Genomic DNA, 23,052 nt, shown 5'->3' with positions numbered 1-23,052 from the left:
AGAGTGGTTTGCTATTTCCTTCTCGAGCTCATTTCTTACATACGGAAACCGAGGCAAACACTAATAAGTGACTAGCCCAGAGTCATACAGTTACTCTTACATAATACATGTCCAAGGGTACATTTGAACTTAGATCTTCTAGACTCCAGAGCCAGTATTCAAATAAAACCTAGTTGCCCAGATAGTGCTGGAATTGGAATCAAAAAGATAAGATTTTAATCCTGTCATTCTTCTGACACTGTCATTTATTTTCTTTGAGACTATCTTTCCTCATCTGTAAAATGGAGATAATCCATAGCATCTACCTCATTGGGGTTTCTAGGAGACTCAGAAGAAATAACAGATTTAAAGTGCTTTTCAAAAAGTTAAGTTAAAAATCAACAAAAAAGCAATTAGTTTAAGTATCATCCATCATTCAACAAGCAAGAAAAAGCAAATCAGGATAGTTATCAGACTGAATGGTCCCATGGAAGTCCCTTAACGGGCAAGACCCAGGCCAAAGGGTCACAATGATGAAAGGCCCGTGGCTAGTGTGGGACACAGTACCAAGAGAAGGGGTGTGGAGTCTCTATGATTGTCCCTCCATGTGATTATACCAAAAGGCCTAGGGTCTTGCTTGAGAGAATTTTTTAAAGACTCCATATATTTCAAATCTTCACAGAACCACCTTTGTAGATTTCCATGTAAACAGCTGTTCTTTAGGGCAACTTAGATGACACAATAGATAGAGCCTAGGCTTGGAATAAGGAAGTGTGTGACTCTGGCTAAGCTACTTAGCCCCTTTTGCTTTAGTTTCCTAATCTACAAAATGAGCTAGAGAAGGAAATGGCAAACCATTCTAGTATCTTTGCTAAGAAAACCCCAAATAGGGTCATGAAGAGTCAGACAGGACTAAAGACAATTGAATCACAATAATGACAAAAGAGCTATTCTTTGTTTTTCACAATCATGGACACAGCTGAAAGAAACCTTAGTGAATCATTTTCTCAACTCCCTGATTTTACTGATGAGGTATTAGACCTGGTGAGCTGCCCAATGTCTTGTGGCAGATTAGTACCAAAAGCAGGACTGGAAGTCGGGTCTCCTGAATCCTAGTTCAACTGTTTCTTCTCTGACAGGGGCAACTACGACATTCAAATAGTGCCTTGAGGTTTGTAGAATGCTTTATATATTCTATATATTCTTTATATATTTATATATTCTCTCATTTGATCCTTACAACAGCCCCAAGAGGTAAGAGCTATTATTTTACAGAAGGAGAAACTGAGGCAAAGAGGATAATTTATTTGCATACAATTTCACAATTAGTAACAGTCTAAAGCAATTTTTAACTCAGTGCTCTAATCACTTCAGCAGCTAGCTGTTTATTATTACATATTTCATGAAAAGATGGAGGGTGATAGCTGGGATAATTCAATGCCATAACAGGCTGCTACATCAAACCTTTATCTAAATTCACATTATCCCAAATCTCCCCAACTTCACTTGATCTTGGGATTTAAGCACGGTGAAGCCTGGTTAGGACTTAGATTGAAAATCTTAAAAAAAAAAAAAACAAACAAACAAAAAAGAAAATCTTGATGAATACAAGGAACAGTAAGCTTTTATGGGATAATGGAAAAAGTGCGCTTTATGTAGAATCAGAGGTCATATGTTCAAACACTTATTTTATTCTGGGCAAATCACTTCAATCTAGATCTCCGTTTCTTCATCTAGTTGTAGCAGCTATTTTTTGGTAGAGACAAGAAAGGAATGCTCGGCAATCAGGAAATAGCTGAACAAATCGTGGCATGTTTTAAATGCAAATGTCATAAAAAATAATGAGAAAGGATGGGTTCTGAGAAACCTGAAAAGACTTGTATGAACTGATACAGAGTGAAGGGTACAGATTCAGGAAGATAATTTATATGGTAATAGCAACAATGTAAAACCAAACAATTTTAAAAGTCTTTAGAATGCTGACCAATACCACATTACTATTATTACAAAGGAGAGATGATAAAGCATTCTCTGAAAGACAAGAGATAGACACATATTGTAGACGTAGACAATATTAATGGACATGGCTAATAGGGAAATTTGTTTTGCTTAACTATGCCTTTTCCTTAGAAAGCTTTTGTTTTGGATTTGTTTTCAATGGGAGGTGAAGGGGATAGGAAGAGGAAATAGTTTTGTTCATTGAAAAAAAAAAAAAGTGAACATTTCAGCTATTAAAAAAACATATCCTTAGAGCGCCAGCCCTGAAGTCAGGAGGACCTGAGTTCAGATATGATCTCCTGGGCAAGTCATTCAACCCTAATTGACTCAGCAAAAAACCCTATCCCTATCCATAAAATAAGGGGATTGGACAAGATTATCTCTAAAGTCCTTTGTAGTTCTAAATCTTTAATCCTAAATTGTAGCCAGGGGAGGCAAAAGTATTAAGTCTTGTCAGATTTGAGTTTGCCATCATTTTTTAGGACATCCTTTAGTCCTTTGTTTGTTTATATTTAAAAGAGAATGTTGACACATTTGAAATTAGCTTCTGCTGTTATCCATTTCAATTGGAATTGCCCCAGTGGGGTCTCCCCAGGGCCCAAGACAGCAAGACAGGCTCTCCTGAGGCATCCACTGCCCATGTGACACCACTTTGGGACAAAGACCAATCCAGGAACTCCTTGAAAGAAAAAAATGGACAGAGCACAATGGAGCATGGTTTTTAATTTTAATGTCTGTGAGCTCCAACCTTATTTTAACATTTAAAAATGTATTTGCAACATCATAGGCACAGGCAGCACGTCATGTTTTGAGTTTACAAGAGGCTGATTTGTTTTTGTTTTTCCCCCTTGGGTGCTTCCTATAACCATCAGAGAGACCGGGCAGCTGAGCTGTGGGGAAAAAGCAGCAGATGCTGCCAACATCACCAACAGAAGGTATCGGTCTTTCTCTCACTCTGAGGATATCTGTAGTCAATAGACAAAAAGCAGGGCGACCCAGAACTTCTGGGCTTGTTTCCAAAAAAGTCCCTACATGATGACTATAGAAGTGATTGCATCAGCAAAATGGAAAGCCCTCTTCACATCACAACAGTCAGACTTTTGGACACTTGGTGACTTTTCTTGAATCCTTCTCTTTGAGTTCCCATCTCACGTGTGTTCCTAGAAAAACGTATTGTGCTAGGCTGTGTTTTAAGTTGCCTAAGGCCTTGGTCATAGAAAACACCCAAGATCTTAAATCAAAGCCCAGATGACCCCTTTGGGGAGGTTGCAATGGAAGTTAATTTTGGTGGGGGGATATGTTGGATAGCTGCTGAGACTCCTCCAAACTTGGAAATATTGACTCAATGATGGCTTCTTGTAGTAAGAGAGTCATCCCCTAGAAGGCCAGAATCCTTCCCATTTCCTCCCAGATGTGACTGTTTCAAAGGTTGAGGGACTTTGGCAGCTAGAGGTTATGTGATCTTGATATTTTCCCTGTGATCAGGGAACACTGCTATCAACTGATCACTGCTTACGGGTGCCTTGGTTTATGACCACAGAGTGATCTGAGCGCCCCAGCTTCAAACAAAGCTGTGATCATTTGAGAAGGAGAGAACGTTAGGGTCTTCATTAACCGTCTGACATGCAGAGGATTGTCTGTACAATGGTTTCCTTGACAACCCTCACAGCTTTGAGAAGTTTCTTTCTGATACACTGCTTCAGCAGAGTTCAGCTGTCAGTTGTCCAAGCTTCTACCAGAATAGAACCTTTTAAAACAATATTGAAGCAGAAGGATTTTAAATAGAAATTTAAACCGAATGAGTCAAAGTATGGCATCATAGATAAAGAGAGCTGGAATTAGAGTCAGAGGATCTAGTTTAAATCCTAGGCCTGTTACTGCCTGAATGACCTCACTTAATCTCTCTGACCGTTAATTTCCTCAATTGTAAAATACAGGGGAAGGACTTTTTTGTTTGTTTGTTTAGTCATTTTTTAGTCATGTCAGATTCTTTAATAAAGAATTATTTAGATTTGGTTGGTTTTTTGACAAAGATAGCAGAGAGCTTTGCCATTTTCTTTCCCAGCTCATTTTACACATGAGGAAACTGAGGCAAAGAGGGTTAAGTGTCTTGCCCAGAGACACACAGCTGGTAAGTGTCTGAGGCCAGGTTTGAACTTAGGAAGATGAATCCTCCTCGATCCACTACCTCATCTAATTTCCCTACCCCATATCCAGGGAAGGGATTAAATGAACTCCAAGGTTCCTTCCAGTTCCACATCTATGTTCCTGAGATCCTCACAATAGCTCTGTGATGATATAAGTACAAAAGATGCTACTTTTTATAGATGGGTAAACTATAACTCAGGCAACTCAGGACCTCACAGCTCATTCAGTATCTGAGACAAGATTTCAACTTTAGTCTCTGCTGACGCCAAAACTACATTACTAGCCACCAGAAAGATCTTTATAAACTGCATGTTAATATACAAAATAGAATTTTTATGCTAGGATATTAAGTACCACTGGCATTTGCTTCTCGATTTCCTTCTTCCATACCCATTTCCAAATCCCAGAACCCTCACACACATTTACTATAATACCCTAACAACCTGGAACATAGTCGAGAAAAAAGCCTTGAACAGTGAAAATAGATGTCACAAAGATTGCATCATAGAAATAGTCACTCTTACTTCATACAGCGGCAGTATGTGCATACAGTGAAAACACTGGCCTAAGAGTCAGACTATGAGTTTGCATACTTACTACTGTGTGACTTCTGTGGACCAGTTTTCTCATCTATAAAATGAAGGGTCTGGACTCAATGGCCTCCATAATCTCGTCCACATTTCTAGAAAGTTTTTCACATAGTTTTCAAGCTCACAGCCAATTCCAAACAACAAATTAGAAAAAGGGACAGAGCTTCCTAGAGGCAGATCCTCACAGACAGTAGAGAAGTCAGACTGATTTTGAAGGAAGAAACAAACAAACAAAAAAAAAGGATAAATAGAAAGCAAAGCAGGAAGATTCAAAAAGCTGGACAGGGCCATTAAGAGAGGGAACAAATAGTACTTATGTCTCAAAGGAATCCCTGGGGCATCACTGTATTTTAGCCCTGTCCAGTGACTAATCATAACTAAGGCCAGAGCCATCAAGGAAGGATCCTTGGTGGTCAGTCAGTCGCATTCATTTAAGAAGGCAAGGAGGGAAGAGGGTGTGTTATACATTTGAGAATGAATCCCATTAAAGTGGGTAAGATAAAAGTTTAGGCACTTAAGTGGCTAAGCTTCAGTTATGTGGAAAATTCACTTAAGAGGGAGAAATGAAATTGAAAAGTTGAAAAGGATAGAGGAAGGGAGTTCACATCATATAGCCTGATTCTTCTGAGGAAAGGAGGAGGCTGACAATAAATGAGAGACAGTGTGGTGCAGTGGACAGAGGCCAGCATCAGAATTAAGAAGATCTGGGTTCAAATGTCATCTCTGACACTGTTAGCAGTATGAGCCTGGACAAGTAACCCTGTCAGTGATCCAGGGAACTCTTTAAGGAGAGAAAGTACCAACCTGTTTTGGTACAGAATATTCATAATGGTCCACTGTCAATCACAGGTTCAATTAAAAGAAGAAATTCAATTACAGTATATGGAATAGCTAATTCCTCAATGATGCCAGATTAATGAGACATTATTACATAGGCTTCCTTTTACACAGACACTCCCAAAGGGTAGTTAACATGGATGTCTTGGTAGATGATGGAGAGAAAAAACATGTAAATGAGTAAAGGTAGGTAGGAGATTATAGTCTGGGTGGGAAAAGGGATGTGATAGTGAATGATTAAGGGAGAAAGAAGTACATTAAGGAAATAACTAGTAGATCACAGGATGTCAGGACAAATAGAAAATATATAACTCAGCAGTTAGATTTTTCCTCCAAGATACTGGTGGTATCCATTCTCTTCCTTATCAGGGCAGACAGCTAAGAGAAATCATCTGGTTAATAAAAGTTATGGTAGACTTTAAATTATTCCTTCTGGGCTTTTACTTGCACACTCTTTCATACATATTCATAATTCTAGGAAAATGAACTCTATTCATTTCTATCCCAACATGTATCAAGATGGCAACCTGATCATTAAATTCATTTACTACAAGCCTTGGAAATGAGATGGTTATTTTTTTTAAATTCACTATAGAAAGATAGAGCTTATCTGGCAGTCCAGAAAAAACTGTCAAAAAATATGCAAAGTACTTTGCATGTATTATTTAATTCTCACAACCACCTTGGGAGTTAGCTGCTATCAAAATACCCATTTTACCGATGAGAAAACTGAAGGCGACATTATTAGTGATTTGCTCAGCATCACACAGTTATTAAGTGTCTGAAAAAAGATTCATACTTAATTCTTCCTGACTCCATTTCATTTATACCACCTGGGTGCTTCAAAGTCTATTATAAGAATCAATATTCTTTTCTATCTTCTACAGCTATTAGCACACCTTGTGTTATACATAGCTGGTGCTCAGAAAAATGTTTGTTGAACAAGTACTTTATTTTCATCTTTAGTAGGTACTCTTCCTATGTATTCAAAGAGACAGATGAATTTTAGGCGAGATCTATGCTGGGGAAATTATTCATGGTGCTAATCTGAGTGATTTGTGAGCAGTGTTTACAAAATACAAATGGAATAATTTGATCCCCAATGATGCCATATGAATGATTACATTATGTATAATCATGTGCACACATTCCAAAGAGTAGGTTTAAGCAGTAAGATTATTATATATAATCATATGTACACATTTCAAAGAGGAGCTAAGGGAGTGAGAAGGTAAGTTAGAACGACGAGAACAAGGAGGTGGCTGGATGAATGGGAGAAGGTACAGACAAAGTGGGGAGAAAAAGGAAAAAAGGTGTCTATTACTGAAGTAAGGTTTTCAAGCAAAGACAGGATGGCCACATTTTGAGTATAACATAAAAAGAATTTCTATTCAGATGTGAATTAGATCACTCATTGCAGGAGGCTCTGGGACTCTGTAAGAAAGATAATCAAGTTATGACTTTAAAAAAGTTACCAATAAAAAATATTTTTGGTATGTTTATGTAGTAGACATAAACAATGGATTTTAGGGACCCAGAATTGAATTATGGCCTAGTATTAATTTGACCATTGAATTCATGGTATTTTCTCCTTGTCATACACTTTAGTAGTTGAGTTAAACTCTAGACAGTTACATATTCTCAGCTACATTGCTTTCCTTGGTTATGAATTACCTTTCTACCTAGGATTCCTGACGGGCCCCACTCACATCCCTTCAACTTTGCGATGAACACTCCATGGTTAAGGAGGATCAAATGAGCTAATTCCTATAAAGAACTTTGCAAACTTTAAACTGCTTCATAAATGTCAGGAAAGTTATCTTGGTCTGGGGTCTCAGAATCAAAAACCAATGTCTTTGGAAGGTTCTTGCAATAATGAGATCAAATGTCTGGTTAAAAAATACAGAAATAATAATATGTTATTATAGTTATCTATCAAAAAGTCAATCCTTTGTTATTATAGTTATCTATCAAAAAGTCAGTCCTTCCTATATGAAGCTTTGGATACCCAGAATAATAATTGTAGCTTTCATTTACAGAATTTTAAGGTTTAAACTTTATATTTATCTCCCTTGACTTTCACAAAAACCCTCTCAGAGAATGGTATTTTTATTCCCATTTTACAGATGAGGAAACTGAGGCTCAGAGAAATTAAATAATAGCATCTAACGTATGATTTGCAGCCAAGTCCTCCTGGCTTCCAAACACAACACACTATCTATATCTCTCATAAACATCTTCTCTTCATCCACAGAGCTTCCCTCTGGTAGAGACCCTCATCAACCTTTTACAACCTAACTTGGTCCCTTGCTACCTCTCTAGGCTTTTTACATCTTATTCTCTTCTACAGTCTACAATGGTCTGTTTACTGTTTCTTGCACATAACACTTTTATCCCTTGGCTTTTTCTCATTGCACTGGCCATTCCCTGTGCCTGGAACGCTTCCCCTCCTTTGCCTTCTGAATTCTCTGAATGTCAGCTCAAAACCCACCTTTGTTAGGAGGTCTTTCCTAGTGTCCCTCCCCCATTCCCACCAGCTAACGCCTTCCCTCTGACACTGTCTCCTATTTATCATGTATCCCTATGTGTGTGTGTGTGTGTGTGTGTGTGTGTGTGTGAGATATATACACACACACATATTTTATATACACATATGTAATGGATTTGTTTTTATACAGTTGTTGCATATTGTCTCTCATTAAACAGGGCAGAAATTATTTTTTGCCTTTCTTTGTATACTCAGGGCTTAGCCCAATGCCTAACACATTGCAGGTTTGTTGACTTGACTTGACTGGCTGTATGCTATGGATATTTAAGATGACTGGTGTTTTTTTCTGTCTGTGCATTAGGGGAGTCTAGGAATGAGCCTTGATGAGACTGGGCTGCAGCTGTGTCATATACCATATCCTGAGCCGGTTTTCAGTCTCTGCTCCTGCTTCTCTCCAATCATGCCATACACCTGACAATTCTTCCTCAGATTTCTCCCTCCCCCATTTCTTAAATCTCTCAATTTCTCATAATCTCCAACAAAGATACCCCTAGGATATCACCTTGGTATATGGAATCCACAATCTATGATTTTTAATGAAGGGGATTTGTTCCCCCATCTCCTTAATGTCAAAAAAAAAATCATTTTTTTAAAAAAATCTATTTCTTAATAAATTTCCTTTTTTTCATTAAAAAATCCCATTTCCCATGCCCCTCCCCTCCCCAACAAATACAAAGAAATAACTTGGCTAAATTGAATTAAATTCTGAACTTTTAAAAATAGTCCTAGGATTCTGCTATAGTTCACAAGGAAATTCTAGACAGATCAATATAAATTCATTCAAAAACATAATTAAATACAAATTGTGTGCCAGGCTGCTGAAAATACAAAGGCTAAAATGACAGTTATTGGCCACGAAAAGTTTATTTTGTACTAGGGGAGATATTGATAGGGTGAGATATAACAGGTACCCATCCAGGTAGTGGAATGCTGACACAGAACCTGGGTGTGAATCCAGCTCTGTCTTTTACTGTATCTGTTATCATTTGGGGCAAAAAATGTCTGAATCTAGAGCTCAGGATCCTTATCTATAAAATGGCCTTTGAGAATTCTCCCAGTTCTAGACCTATGACCCTGTGTATAGTGAACTCATGTCCAAATCTATGGACATTTGGTGTGTATATATACATTTATATATATGGAAATGTATATATACAGATATATATATTTATGCAAATATATGTGTATATATGTATTAGAGAATGCTGGGGGAAAGGGAAAGCTCTAAGAAATTTCAAGAAATTTTAAAGTCAGTTTTAAGCCAGCTAACTCTTTACATCAGGGCTGTGCCTTAGTGAAAACACCATCAGTAAGAGCCTGGTCCTCAGTGTTGGCAGGTTTGTGACCTCAATTTAATCAGGCCATCCAAGGTTGAACAGGCTCCGGGTGATTGAATCATTATAACCAAATTCATGAGAGACTAATTTAAAACCAGAATGCCAATTTATTAAATTATAATGGGAAATATGTCTTTTCTAATGACTGGAACATTCCTGCAACTAGGATGGAGAGGAAGGGAGAAAAGGAGGGGAAGAAAAGGGAATAAGCATTTATATGATGCCTATTGTGTGCCAGGTATTGCACTTAAGGCTTTTTAAAAAATATTCTTTCATTTGATTCTCACAACAACAACAAACCTCAGTTTCCTCTATTGTAAAATAGGAATAATAACAGCACCTACCTTGCAACAACCCTGAATGGTAGGTGCTGTTATTATTCCCATTTTATAATAGAGGAAACTGAGGTGTACAGAGCTAAATTTGAGCTCAAATATTCATGCACCAGGCCCAGCATTCCATCCATTTCATCACTTTTGTGATATCAAAGTGCCTTAACAAACTCAATCTAGAATCAATAATGATCCAGGCCATTCATAGAATTTTTAGAGTAGGGACTGTTTCATTTTTGAGGCTGGCACATAATAGGCATTTAATAAATGCTTGTGGTTCATTCATTTATCCAAATTAGATACTCTAACTCTAAATCAAGCATCCTTTCCACCTGCACCAAACTGTTGTTATGCATCCAAAAAAAACAATTAAATTGACTATATTTTAAGAGGCTGTTTCCTAGGACATATGAGGTGTAATCTCAGTAAATTACTTCCAAAATTCAAAGTTTAGGATGATTATTTCAGGAAAAAAATCCTAATTCAACACATTTTATGCTAAATCTGATTCCTAAAAGCACATATAACAAAGCTGAGAGGTTCTTAGCTATAATTACAAGGTGTGGTAATGGTTGATCTCATCTATAGGTATCAGCTTGCATGTCTTGAACGTAGAGTTAATTATCCATTGATTATGTTTTTCAAGAAAAGCCCCAAAAGAGAGAAGTGGCTCTGTACATAGGCTTACCTTAGGAGCTTCCTCTGTCATCCCTGTAGGATGCCACAATCAATCTCAATCTACACATAGCCTGATTTTTTCCCTAATCCTTGGTACAGATGCTATACTTGTCATTTTTCAATAGGATAACTTGGCCCTCAAATTCAATAAATCAATGAATCGATCACTGACTAAATACCTACTATGTGCTAGATTCTGTATTAGATGCTGAGAATAAAAAGACAAATGAAATAGTCCCTATCTATTCTGAAGGAACTTACCTGAGGGAAGAGGTAGAATATACAAAATACATATAAAGTATATGGTAACTTTGGAGAGAAGGGGACTAGCAGCTGGAGATAAGTTTGGGATAGAAGAAAGCAGAAAAATCCTCATGCACAAAGAAGGTCCTATGAAGGAACCCAGAGATTCCAAGAAATAGAGGTAAGAAGAGAGAGAATTCCAAGCAAAAAGTTGAGCCAATGTAAAGGCAAGAGGGTCATGTGTAAGTAATAGAGAGGCCAGTGTAGCTGGACCAGAGCATATGAAGGGGAGTAATGTTTAAGAAGATAGAGCTGGATTAGATAAGCTAGAAACAGTTTTCCTGCTCTGAAAGAAGAAGGTAGCATAATAAAAGAAAGATCTCTGCAGGTTCCAAAACTATAATATTTACAGACCTTTTCCTCCAATTGTCAAATTCCATGGGGTCATATTAGTTTCTTTAAGGGATGAGAAAATGTCTAATAAACTAATCCGAATTAGGGAATGCTGACCCTCTCAGCTCTCATTCTTTCTTCCACTGCTGCATGGGAGCTCTCACCTTGTTCCTCAGGGCCTCAGCTTCCCTTCTTGGGAATCCAGGGGAATGTTCCCGGCTTCATGAGGTGAATCATTTTGGGTTGCAAGAATACTGAGAGATCAACAAATCCAACCAACTACACAATTTTGCAGTCTCACTTCTGACCTCATCCCTCAACTGAAATTGCTCTCTCCAGAACCGACAATGTTGTCTTCATTAAGAAACGTGACTGGACAGCTAAATGGTACCGTGGATAGAACACCAGGCCTGAAACCAGGAGGACCTGAGTTCAAATTCAACCTGAGACACTTAATATTTTTGTGCTATATGACCCTGTACAAGTCACTAGATCCCGATGGAGGAAGGAAGGATACTTTCTTCCATCATCACACTTTTGGATAGATTGTTCCCCATGCCTAGAATGTCCTTCCTCATCCTTTAACCTTAGACTCCCTCACTTCTTTTAAGGCTCACCTCTCATAGGAAGCTTTTCCTGATTCTTCCCCACTCCAGTTGCTGATGTTCCCCCAAATTATTCTTTATTGTGCACCTAGTTTATATGACCTTATATAGGTATGTACTATTCCCCCAATAAAACAAAGGCTTCACAAGAGTAGAAAATCTTTCAGTTTTTTTTCTTCTAGTGCCATAGTAGGTATTTAATAAGTGATTGCTGATTGATTGATAAGGCAGAGAACCTTTTAACAGCACCCCTGTCTATAGCATTCCAATCTTTGCTTGAATGTGTCCAGTAAAAGGGTATTCACTACCTCATAAGGCAGCCCATCAAGGGGAAGATTGTCCAAAAGACTGATGGAATACATTTCTAGGTATAAGGTGAGGGCTGGAGGCCATTATTTGAAATAAGAAAAATTGAAAGTGTGATAATACAGGCATTTCCAGAAGAGGATCTGCAGTGGAGGGTGTTTTCCATTTGAGAATTGCCTAAATCTAATGAAATGACAGGTCTTAAATTTAATGGGGAAAAATCATAATTTATAATGAGAAGTGTTTTATCCCATCCACTTCCCTGTTCATTACCTAACAGGCCATCCTTTATCACCTGTACCAGCAATAATTATCTAACAAGTGGAGAAATGGCAGCTGAGAAAAAAGAGCCAAGATAATGAAGGCCCCAAATACGGTGGGTAGGAGTCCACGAGTTGAAGACTTTCCCCACTACACTGAGGTACCCCTATGTCTGAAAAAGCTTGACTTGTTGGCTTTAGGGAGTATCACTTGGCCTCCAGATTCTCTGCCCTGATAGTCCTCTCAGTGATCTACTGAAGTGCCCCATGGTTTGCTGGTAGATAATAGAGTCATTTAAAGGCCCTAAAAACCTAGCTGATCCATAGCCCCCATTTTGATAGTCCAGTAGTATATATATCCAGCTCCATCAAGGGAGTGGGCGTCTTTCATTCCCCAGCTCTTGGGATCTGACACTGGCTCAGCCACTTAGCTATGTGACCTTAATAAAGTTATTTAGCCTTTCTTTATCTTTGAAATGTGGAGGTTGGTTAGAAGAGATAATTTCTAGTATCTCTTCCAATTAGAGATTCTTTGGCTCTGTATTAAAACAAGGGTTATAACCCATAGGAAGAGGCTGAAGAAGTTGAAATTATTTGTTCTGCTACTTACTGTGTGACTTTGGTCAACATGTCACTTTCTATGAGCCTCAGTTTCCGCATTTGTAAAATAAAACTATTTGGGCTAGAAAATTTCTAGAGTTCCTTCTAACTCTTATCTATGATATGGAGAAAAAAAAATTGAGAGGTCTTAATAAGGAGTTTCAAATGGATAAAGAATATATACTTAGTGAGACTCTGTTGTACAAAGTCAATTTAAAATATTTTGTGGGGGGAGGGCTTTTGGACCTGAGATTTCACTGGAATAAGGAACTACTGGAACCAAAGTCCAATCAATTGTTCTAGAATTCTATAATTTTATCAGAGACCCTTCAAAGTGAAGTGACTTGCCCAGGATCATTGATCAGAGGTAATACTTGAGAATCCAAGTCATCCTGAGGCTGGCCCTCTATCCATTGCACCACACTGCCTCTCATTTATTCTCAACCTCCTTCTTTCCTCAGAAGAATTGGGCTATGTGAAGTGAGTTCTCAGCTCCTTTTCTCCATCTTTCTGCACTTCCCAATCCCATCTCCTATTATTAAATCAATTTTCCACACAACTGAAACTTAGCCATTTAAGTGCCTAAACTTTTATCTTAACTACTTTAATGGAATTCTTTCTTAAATGTATAATACACCCCCTTCCGTCCCTGCCTTCTTAAATGGATGCTTCTAACCACCTTGGATCCTTCCTTGATGGCTCTGGGTCTTGCTTATGAGTTGCCATTGGATAGGGCTAAAATACAGTGATGCCCCAGAGATATCTTTGAGACATTAAGTATTATTTGTCCCCACCCTTAATGGCCCAGTCGAGCTTTTTGAATCTCCCAGGGTTGTTTTCTAGGTTTTTTTTGTCTCAAAGTCAGGCTGACCTCTCTTCTGTCTGTGAGAGCGTGCCTCCAAGAAGCTCTATCCCTTCTAATTTATTGTTTAGAATCTGTGAGTTTGGAGACAATGAAAAAGTTCCTTGGAAATGTGCCCAGGAACCCAGATTTGGGTTTAGAAGGGACCTGGGAAGTCACCTAATCCAAATCCCTCACTTTTCAAATAAAAATGACAAAATGGAAGGTCTGGGATTTGAATTCAAGTCTGGCTCCACAGCCAATATGGAAAGCCAATGCTTTCCACCACACTATCCTACTTAAAATAAATAAAAGGGGCTCTTCTATGAATAGATGTGGGTTTTAATATATGGGGCTTTAATATATAGGGTTTGTGACATCTTTCTTTCATGATCAATGGTTTTCCTTGCCTGTATTCCAGGTGGTTAAGCTTGCCATATAACTGAGTTTTTGCTTTTCTACAGAAAAGCACAGACTCCAGAGTCCAAAGAACTGGGTTCAAATCCTATTCTTATTTATTGTCTGTGTGACTCAGAACCTCCCTGGACCTCAGTTTCCTCATCTGTAAAATTAGATGAAATCTCTAGGTCTCTATGAGCCAATGTCTGTTTGTATTAGGGACTGTTTGTGTTAGGGATTGTTTGCATGGCACTTTGCTTTATAAAGGGTGTCCCCCATACATTATCTTATTGGTGGCAGCTTGGTATAGTGATCACCACTTTGGATATGGAATCAGGAAAGACCTGAAATGAAATCCCCCTTCTGACATATAATAGATAAGAACAGCTAGGTGGTATAGCAGATAGAGCAGCATCTAGAGTCAGGAGGAGCTGAGTCCAATCTAGCCTCAGACACTAGCTGTGTGACCCTGGGCAAGTCACTTAACCGTTTGCCTTAGTTTCCTTATCTGTAAAATGGAGATAATAATGGCATCTCCCTTGCAGGATTGTTGTATAGATCAAAGGAGATAATAATAGTACCTGGTACTTAGTTCTAAATACTATTAGCTAATATTATTATTATAACTGTGCCTCAGCCATAGTTTCCCCAATTATAAAACATGAATGACAATATATTTGTATGGTACTTACACCCTCATAGGATTGTTATGAGGATCACCGATCTGTAGCTGGAAGGAATTTTAAGGGGTCAAAAAAATCCCCTCATTTCACAGATGACTAAAGATGGGCTAAGATTTAATTCCTGGTTCTTATCCTCTAAGTCAAGAAACATTCCATTACACCTCCCTTCTTCCTCAAAAGAACCAAAAACAATGCATATGTATGAAAAAAATGTAAAACAATTTATAAACCTTAAATGCTATATAAATGTCAACTATTATTATTAGATCTTGTGGGGTAGTAGGGACTTTGTTATTACATCCATTTCCTAGATGAGGAAACTGAGGTTCAGATTCATTAACCAAATTGTCCAAGGTCTCAAGTCTAGTAAAGACAAGTCTTCCGACACCTAATTCAGTTTTTCTTTCTCCTTATCTTCCGCGTATTATATCTATCCTTACTCCAGGATATTTTTCACTATACACAATAGGTATGTACAAAAGATAATATGCCTAGTAATTTAAGCCATAGAGCAAAACCAGCTAAAGTTCTCCTAGTACATTACCTGCAAGAGATCCTGAGCAATCTCTCCTGAAGAACAGGGAGGCTTTCTTGGCCTATCATAAGGCTCTAAGTTCTTTTAGACTTCACTGGACCACATTTATTACTTAAGGAAATGGTTTAACCCAGAGCTATCCAGGGAAAACATGGGAAATAATTCCTACAAGATCTATGGAGAGAAGAAAAATTTGTAACCAAACAGGAGATAGAGTGAGTAACAGAAAATAAAATTGATAACCTGGAAAAAATAAAATTTTAAAGTTTTTACATGAAAAAAAATGCAAGGTAGGTAAGATGAAAAGAGAAAAAAATTAACTGGGAAAAATGTTTGTGGTAAGTTGCTCTGATAATCCTCTCATTTCTAAGATTACATTAAGGAACTGATTCACATTTATAAAAAATAAGAGCCATTCCCCAGCTGACACAGGGTTTAAGGAGAAGAGGAAGTTGTCATAGGAAGAAACCCAGTCTATGTATAGCCAAATGAAAAAAAAAGTTCCAAATCATTAGAGAAATTCAAATTAAATCAATTCTCAGATTCCTTCTCACACTATTAGAGTGACAAAAAAGAAAATGTTCAATGTTGGAAGGGTTGTGAGCAAATATGAACTGTTAATGAATACAACCATTCTGAAAAGTATTTTGTAATTGTACACAAAAAGTTACTAAATAGTACATATCCTCTGACTGTCATACTGCTAGGTATACAGCTAAACCAAAAAAGATCAAAGAAATAGGAAAAAATCTTATATGTAAAATATTTATAGTTCCTCTTTTTGTAGTGGCAAAAAAATCAGAAACTAAAGGGATATCCATCAGTTGAAATTGGCTAAATAAATTATGCTATATGAATGTGATAGAATACTATTGGGCTTTAAGAAATGAGGAAATAAATTATATCAAAGAGACATGGAAAGATTTATATGAACTGTTATAGAGTTAAGTGAGAAGGACTACAAGAATAATTTATACTATAACACTGATATTCTAAAAATGAACAACTTTGAAGACAAACTGATGAAGAATGAAATGAGCAGATCTAGAACAAACTTTGAATAAAACAACTTGAATGTTAAAAGAACTACATTATAATGGTTATCCACAATTTCAGAAAATAGATGATGAAACACTCTCAAATTACAGAGATGATAGATTTTAGCATGCAAAATTAAATACACACACACACACACACACACACACACACACACACACACACACACATATATATATATATATATATATATATATATATATATATATATATATATATATATATATAATTGCAATTAACCAATGGAGGGTATTTGTTTTGCTTGACTATGCACAGGAATTTATCTTTCTTTTCTCATTTTTTCAAGGAAGAAAGAGATAGATAGAAAACAGATTTTTTTTAGTTTTAAATAAAGAGGTGGGGACATACTATAGATGTGTTATATTGCATACCCTTTCAGATGAAGTCAATATATTTTTTGATGTATTTAACTGTTTATTTGATTACAGGAAGCCTCTATGGAGTGGGGGCAATCTGTAAATGTAATATAAAAACAAAATACATCACTAGAACTTTAAAATATAAATCACCAAAAAGGAAAATCAGACTGTGGTCATCTGTGTATTTTAGTATTGTTCTCAGTAGGGCTATGAGAAATCCATTTTGGGACTGCTTCCCAACCTAGGTCACCATCATACTGCCTACTATATTACCTATCACTCCGGGATCCCTTCCCTCCGAAATTTTTAGCATTATTTTGATGTAAAGGTGTCATATCCTTCTCTTTCATTAACTTTCAGGGACTTTTAGGATTATCTAATTCAGTCCCCTCACTTTACATACGAGGAAACTGAAATTTAGTCTTGTTTCTTCCTTTTCTTCAGCTTAGAAAGCTTCCTAGATTCCTATTTATTGACTTCTCTTCATCTTCATATTTCTATCCTCAGCAGCCCAGTTTTCCTGACTCACAATCTTTGTTGTCTCCTAGATGGCATCCTTTTTCTGAAGGTTTCTAAATGAATTAATTGGGTAATTAATTAATAAAAAGCATTTATTAAGCAGTTATGTGCCAAGCACTGGGGATACAAATACAAAAAGCAAAGGCAGCTCTTATCTTCAATGATTTTACATTCTAATGGGGGAAACAAGCTGCAATAATAGCCAGGGAATTTTGTTCAGGGATATTCAGAAAGTTACAAGAATGGTGAGAGAATAGATTGACACATGCTATTCAGGAACAGTGGCAGAGTTGATCTGATTATGTTTATGCTTCCAAAACTGGAGGGAGAAGTGATGGAGAGGAAGAGGTGGCTGAAGAGGCTGTGAGGAGGCCATTGGAAAGCAATGACTAGAGAGTCAGGAGTAAAGTGAAGCCTGGATGGAACTTTTCCTCAAATCGTGATTGGGGAGGGACAGTCACCAACATCCATAACCCAGAGCAGTCCAGGTAACGGAAGCTGCCCATGTCTCTTAATGGGTCAAAAGTTTTCCCATTTCCCCTATCCAAGCCATTGTCCAGAAAAACCTGATACATAGCAGGCCCTTAACTATACTTGATATTTAAGTGATTCACTGATCTGTACATTTCTCAGGTTATAGCCAGTATTAATTGATAGTCTCAGAGAGCTGAGACTCCAAGAGGATTGGTGTCTTACTGATGGTCATATAGTCAATACATACCAAAGGTAGCATCTGAACCCTGGTGACTCTAGGTAAAACACTATGTATTACACTATAATGGCTTTATTGAATTCTCTAAAATCATTTGTTTTAGAACCCATCTCTTGACTTTAAAATATTTCTGAAATATAATATGATGTTTTCTCATCTTTTAAAACAATATAATTTAACTACCTTGAAACCTAGCTTGAGAGCAACTGAGCCACTGAATCATAGTTCAAGTCCTGCATTGAAAACTTGCTAGCTGGTGACTCCCAGAATTTAGATGCTTTGGATCTCAATTTCCTCATCTATATTAGACTAGATAATCTCTAAAGTCATTTCTTGCACAATCTCTGATTTGCCCACTTTCATGCAGGTAGCATTTGTCAGATGAATGTCAGAATCTGAGCCCAGATCTTGACTCCAAAGCTGGCCTTTAGCATGTTCTTCCATCCTCATGATCTGGTTTGTTCAGGGATTGCTGATCTCTAATGGGCCTTGGTCGTTCTCTCTCTGGGGTTCCCCAAACAAGGCAACTCAAAGACAACTAGAAACTGCACATGAAGGTATAGACTTGGTATTTCAGAGAGTGCTTCTAATGGAAAGTCAAATACTCCAATGGGAGGCTACTCAGGAACCTGGTATCAGCCTACTATGTGCCAGGCACTGTGCCAAGAGCTGGGGATATCAAGACAAGAAACAGTCCCTGATTTCAAGGAACTCACAATCTAGTAGGGGAGACAACATGCAAACAAATAAGATGTAGACAGAGTAAACTAAAGATTCTAGGGAAGGTACAAGTGTGAAGGAGGACTATGAGAGGTTTCTTGCAGAAGGTAGGATTTCAGGTGAGATCTGAAGGAAGCTAGGGAAGCCTGTAGGCAGATCTGAGAGAGTTCTAAGCATGAGTGAAATAAGATGGAAGATACTGGAAAGTACTGACCAACGGAGGGGAGAGACAAAACCCTTATTCTGGCATGCGGAAATGGAACATCCCAGAGACCCAACTTTGCCCACTTTTAGCATTAGGAATTGAAAGATATGGTGGTCAGTGCTACTGAAGCTGTAAACCACTGTGACAGCAGGAAAGGAATATCTCTTCTTTCTGCTGGAAACTTTGGAGTTTCTTCAGATCCCTTTCAGACTTCAGAGCAATGGTGAGAAACCTCAGCTGCCCATCCTCAAAACAGTCACCTCCTCTACAGGGAAGGGAAGGCTCTAGACAGAATCATCACTCTAGCTAGCTAGATAAAGCTAGCAAGGACGTTTTATGTGAGAAGAAACAAAAAATAGGTAAAGAAAAGAGGGGCAGAAATAAATACAAGGGAGATGAGTGGTGAAACAGAGAGAGACATAGGTTCAAGTCCAGTTTTTGATACCTACCAGCTGTGTGACCCTGCATGAGTCATACAACCCCTCAAGATTCCAGACATTTCTCTAAGACTATAAACTTTGGGTTGCTGATCTACATTGGGAGTGGGAGTTTCCACAATGACGAAGTCACAAATCCAAAATAACACCAAAAATAAACAAATAAAAAAGGACATTTTTTTTTTTTAGTGGGAAGAGGGAACAAGGGATCAAAATTACTATTTCATCAGAATAGAGACCTTCCAGAGGAGAAACTCCTTTTACCAATATAGAGCAGACCCTTGTCTGAAAGACTCTTAGAAAGTTGTCTGAACGTACTGAGAAGTTACCTGACTTGCCCAGAGTCACACAATTAGAATGTGTCAGTTGCAAGACTTGAACCCAGGTTTTCTTGGCTCCAAGACCTACTCCGCCATACTCCCTCTTACTAAACATATATACAGTATTTTTAAAGTCAGAAAAATTTACTCTCTATGGCACATAGGTATTTCAATGAGGGAGTTAAAATGCCTTGCACTTAATAAATTGATTAAATCAACAACTTCAAACCACTGATGGAGAGAACCACGTAGAGGATACCATTTTCCATCCTCAGCTTGGGTGCTCAAATGCCTTGGCCCAGCTCTGCCCAGAGAAAGGGTAGGGAGTGAGGGGCAGACACTTACCTCCCTTAGTAACCCAATGCCATCCAACTGCTCCTGCTGCTGCTGGGCAACAGTGACCCCCAGCACCAGAGTATGGATGCAGCAGGAGACCACTGAGATGAGCACGATGGGAGTGAGATTGAGGGGCAGCGTGATGAAAAAGGAGAAGACGAAGAAGGCCTGCCAGCCCACCGTGTCACTGGCCGCATGGGAGCGAGCAAAGTTCAGACCGAGGTAAGAGAAGATCTGGGCCGTGATCAGCAGCCAGAGCAGATAGGGGACCACCTTCCTGCTGACTCTGTCTGGGAGAAGGCCCTTCTTACAGAGGACAAAGAGGATGATGTCCAGCAGCAGCCCCACCCCGGCCACCACGATGGGAGCCAGCTTGTCACTGGAATAGACCACGGCACACATAATCACCACATAGCAATCGAAGAGGGCAGCGAAGATCACCAGAACCAGGAGGGTCTCGTGGCGCTGCCTCTTGAAATAAGTCTGGTACAGATTCTCCAGAGACTCCGGGATGAAAGTCAAGCGCATGAAGCGGGGCAGGCAGAGGCAGGACCCCGTGTTCCTGACGGAGATTTCATGGGTCCGGCCACCTGCCCGATCGGGATCCGAAGGCAAGCTGACCGAGTACTCCGCCGACTGTTCGGCCGAGTACTCGGGCTCCGAGAAGCCCTGGTTCTTGGCCATTCTGTCAGGTGGTTAACCTCAGGTCTACTCGGAGAATTGGAAAGGAGAGCAAGAGGTGGAAGGTTCTTCCAGTTGGCCTGTCCTACCAGGATCCCATCAGGCCTGCAGATGATTTTCCAAAGGCTTTTTCTTGTCTGAGGCTGAAGAGCTGCCTTTTGCCAACTGGAACAGACGTTGATTTGAGGCTTCTGAGCAGCAGGTGGGACTGGCTCCTCTGAAACTTCAAAAGACATTGATAAGAGAAAGGGTCCTCCTGCACTCCCCTGTCTCCTGCTTGTTATTCATGATTCCTCCCTGTTGACCCTTCCATCCCCCAAGCCCAGTGCAAACTCTCCACTGCAAGAGGCTGCAGAAACAAACCTTACCCACCCACACCCTTTCAGTCACACACACAGTCTCCCCTCCCTGTCTCTTCCACAGGCCTGGCAACCTCTCTCTCCACTAGCATTTCAATTCCTCTGGCCTTCAATTCAGTTAATCCATCTTAAGTGCCTAGTCTTTGTAAAGCACTGGGTATCTTTCTCTCTCTTTAAAGCTCTGCCCCTCTTTCCTTTACCTATTAAATTCACTCCAGGCCCAAACCTTAAGGATTTGAAATAAAATGTGTTTGGTGGGAAGGAGGTGAAGGGAAAAGGAGAGAAACAAGGCACCCCCTGAGAATCCCACCTTCTCCTTCTGCCCCTTGTGCCTCCTCCCAGCCCGGACTGGGAGTGAGAGGGCATAGCTACACACCCCTTTACAGCCTGCCCAGGTCAGCTCTCTGTCTCTGTCTGATTTTCCCTGCTGATCTCTAAGCCTCTCCTCCCCAGCAGGACGAGGAAGAAGGTGGGCCCTTCCACCCACCTCCTTCTGGGGTTTCTTTCCTCTATTTACCTGTGAGAGGTGAGGGGAAGAGCCCCCACAGCTCAATTCCCCACGCTGTCTCCCGTCAGGGTTGCAGGATCTGCAGGGCTGAGGGAGGAAAGCCGGGGGTCCCTAGAGCTCGGGGAGACCGCTTATCCGTACACTCCTCCGCGCCGGGCAGCCGCCTCCATCCCCGCCGGCAGCGCACCGGAGCTAGGCAGCAGATCCCACCCTACAGAGCTCGGCTGCTGGGCTCTGGCTGGAAGGAGGTCGGGACTGTCCCTCAGCATCCAGATGCGCCCAGCCGCAGGAGGAAGGAGGAAGAAGGAGGCGGTAACGGCGAAGGAGGAGGATGGAAAATCCAGGGGAAGCAGCCAAGCGCGGCAGCCGCCGCTGTCTCGCAGCGCTCGCGGGGCTGTTCGCCGGCGCTGGAGGGGAGCTCTGCCCTCCCGGAGCTGGCTTCTCACGGCGCTGGCACAGCCGCCCGGGCTCCTCCACTGCCGGACCCTGCCCGCCCGCCCGCCGCCCGCCTTCCCTCTCTAGCGGGCGCTGCGGGGCTTCCCCAGCGAGGGGCTCAGCCGGGGGCCTCCTTCCGCGGAGAGGCGTAGGAAACGCAGCCGGAGACCCGGAGGGCCGGCTAGCATCCTCGGCGGCCGCCCCCAGCCCCGGCCGGCTGGCCGCTCCCAAGCTCCCCCTGGCTCCCGAGGCAGCGGCCCCTCGCTCTTCCTGCTCCTCTCCGCGCCGCCGCTCCCGCCCCCGCACGCCTGCGGGGAGCCACCCGCATCCAGCGCCGGCGGAGACGGGGAGAGCCTCGGAGCTCGGCGCCTGGCGTGCCGGGCCCCCGGAACAACAGACAGAGTCCGGCCCCTGCTCCCCGCTCTCCCCACCCTGCTGGGGTTGTTTTCTTTCCTTTCTTTCCTCCTTCTCTCTTTCTTTCCCCTCCCTGACAGTGGTTCTTCCGTCCCTCCTCTTTTCCTTCCAAAGCTAGGAGATAGTCCCTGGGAGACTGCCGGGAGGAGGTTCTCCAGGGGCCAGGGGAGGAGCCAGTCCCCTCCCTCCTAAGAGCAAGCCACAGAGTTTGGGGCAGAGAGAAGAGAATCCGCAGACCTGGGGACCCTGGTAAGCTTGACATAAGTGGAGATGAAAGAGGAGCAAAAAGGGGGAAAGAAGAAAAGGGGAGGAGGAAGAGAAGAGCAATAAAGAAGAGGCAAGAACGAATAGGAGGAAAAAAAGAGGGAAAAAATACCAGAGAAGAAAAAAAGAGTAGGAGCGAAGAGAAAAGAATGAGAAAGAGAAGAGGAAAAGAATGTGAAGAAGAAAAAAAGAGGAAGAGCTCATACCCCAATCATGAAAACTATCTACATTATTAACATTTCCCACAAGGGGTCATCCAACCCGTTTGAAGCCCTTCAGCGACAAGAAACTTATTTCCCCTTCCTGAAAACTCGCTCTAGTTAATAATCAATAACTATTTAGTAATGGTTTAATAGACGCAAGACTCTAGGAATACAAATACAAGTAGAAAAGA

The 23,052-nt window shown here is 40.4% G+C and overlaps 1 protein-coding gene across 2 annotated transcripts in view; it reads right to left on the bottom strand.

Annotated features, from left to right (window-relative positions):
- The window catches only part of ADCY3 (adenylate cyclase 3), a 107,791-nt gene extending 85,260 nt beyond the window's left edge, over window positions 1–22,531 (bottom strand). Inside the window, exons 1-2 of one of the 2 annotated variants that reach the window (XM_074288369.1) lie at window positions 21,555–22,531; window positions 20,007–20,901 (exon numbers count right to left, since the gene is read on the bottom strand). In XM_074288369.1, coding sequence (XP_074144470.1) covers window positions 20,007–20,681 — 675 coding nt within the window. In that variant the 5' untranslated portion in view covers window positions 20,682–20,901; window positions 21,555–22,531. The remainder of the gene's footprint in view (window positions 1–20,006; window positions 20,902–21,554) is intronic. The other variant, XM_074288370.1, reaches the window with a different exon arrangement.
- Window positions 22,532–23,052: the final 521 nt, after the last annotated feature.

Source organism: Sminthopsis crassicaudata, chromosome 2 (genome assembly GCF_048593235.1).
Source record: "Sminthopsis crassicaudata isolate SCR6 chromosome 2, ASM4859323v1, whole genome shotgun sequence".
Classification (NCBI taxonomy): domain Eukaryota; kingdom Metazoa; phylum Chordata; class Mammalia; order Dasyuromorphia; family Dasyuridae; genus Sminthopsis; species Sminthopsis crassicaudata.
The sequence above is the reverse complement of the archived record's forward strand: the minus strand, read 5'-3'. Positions and strand labels throughout refer to the sequence as shown.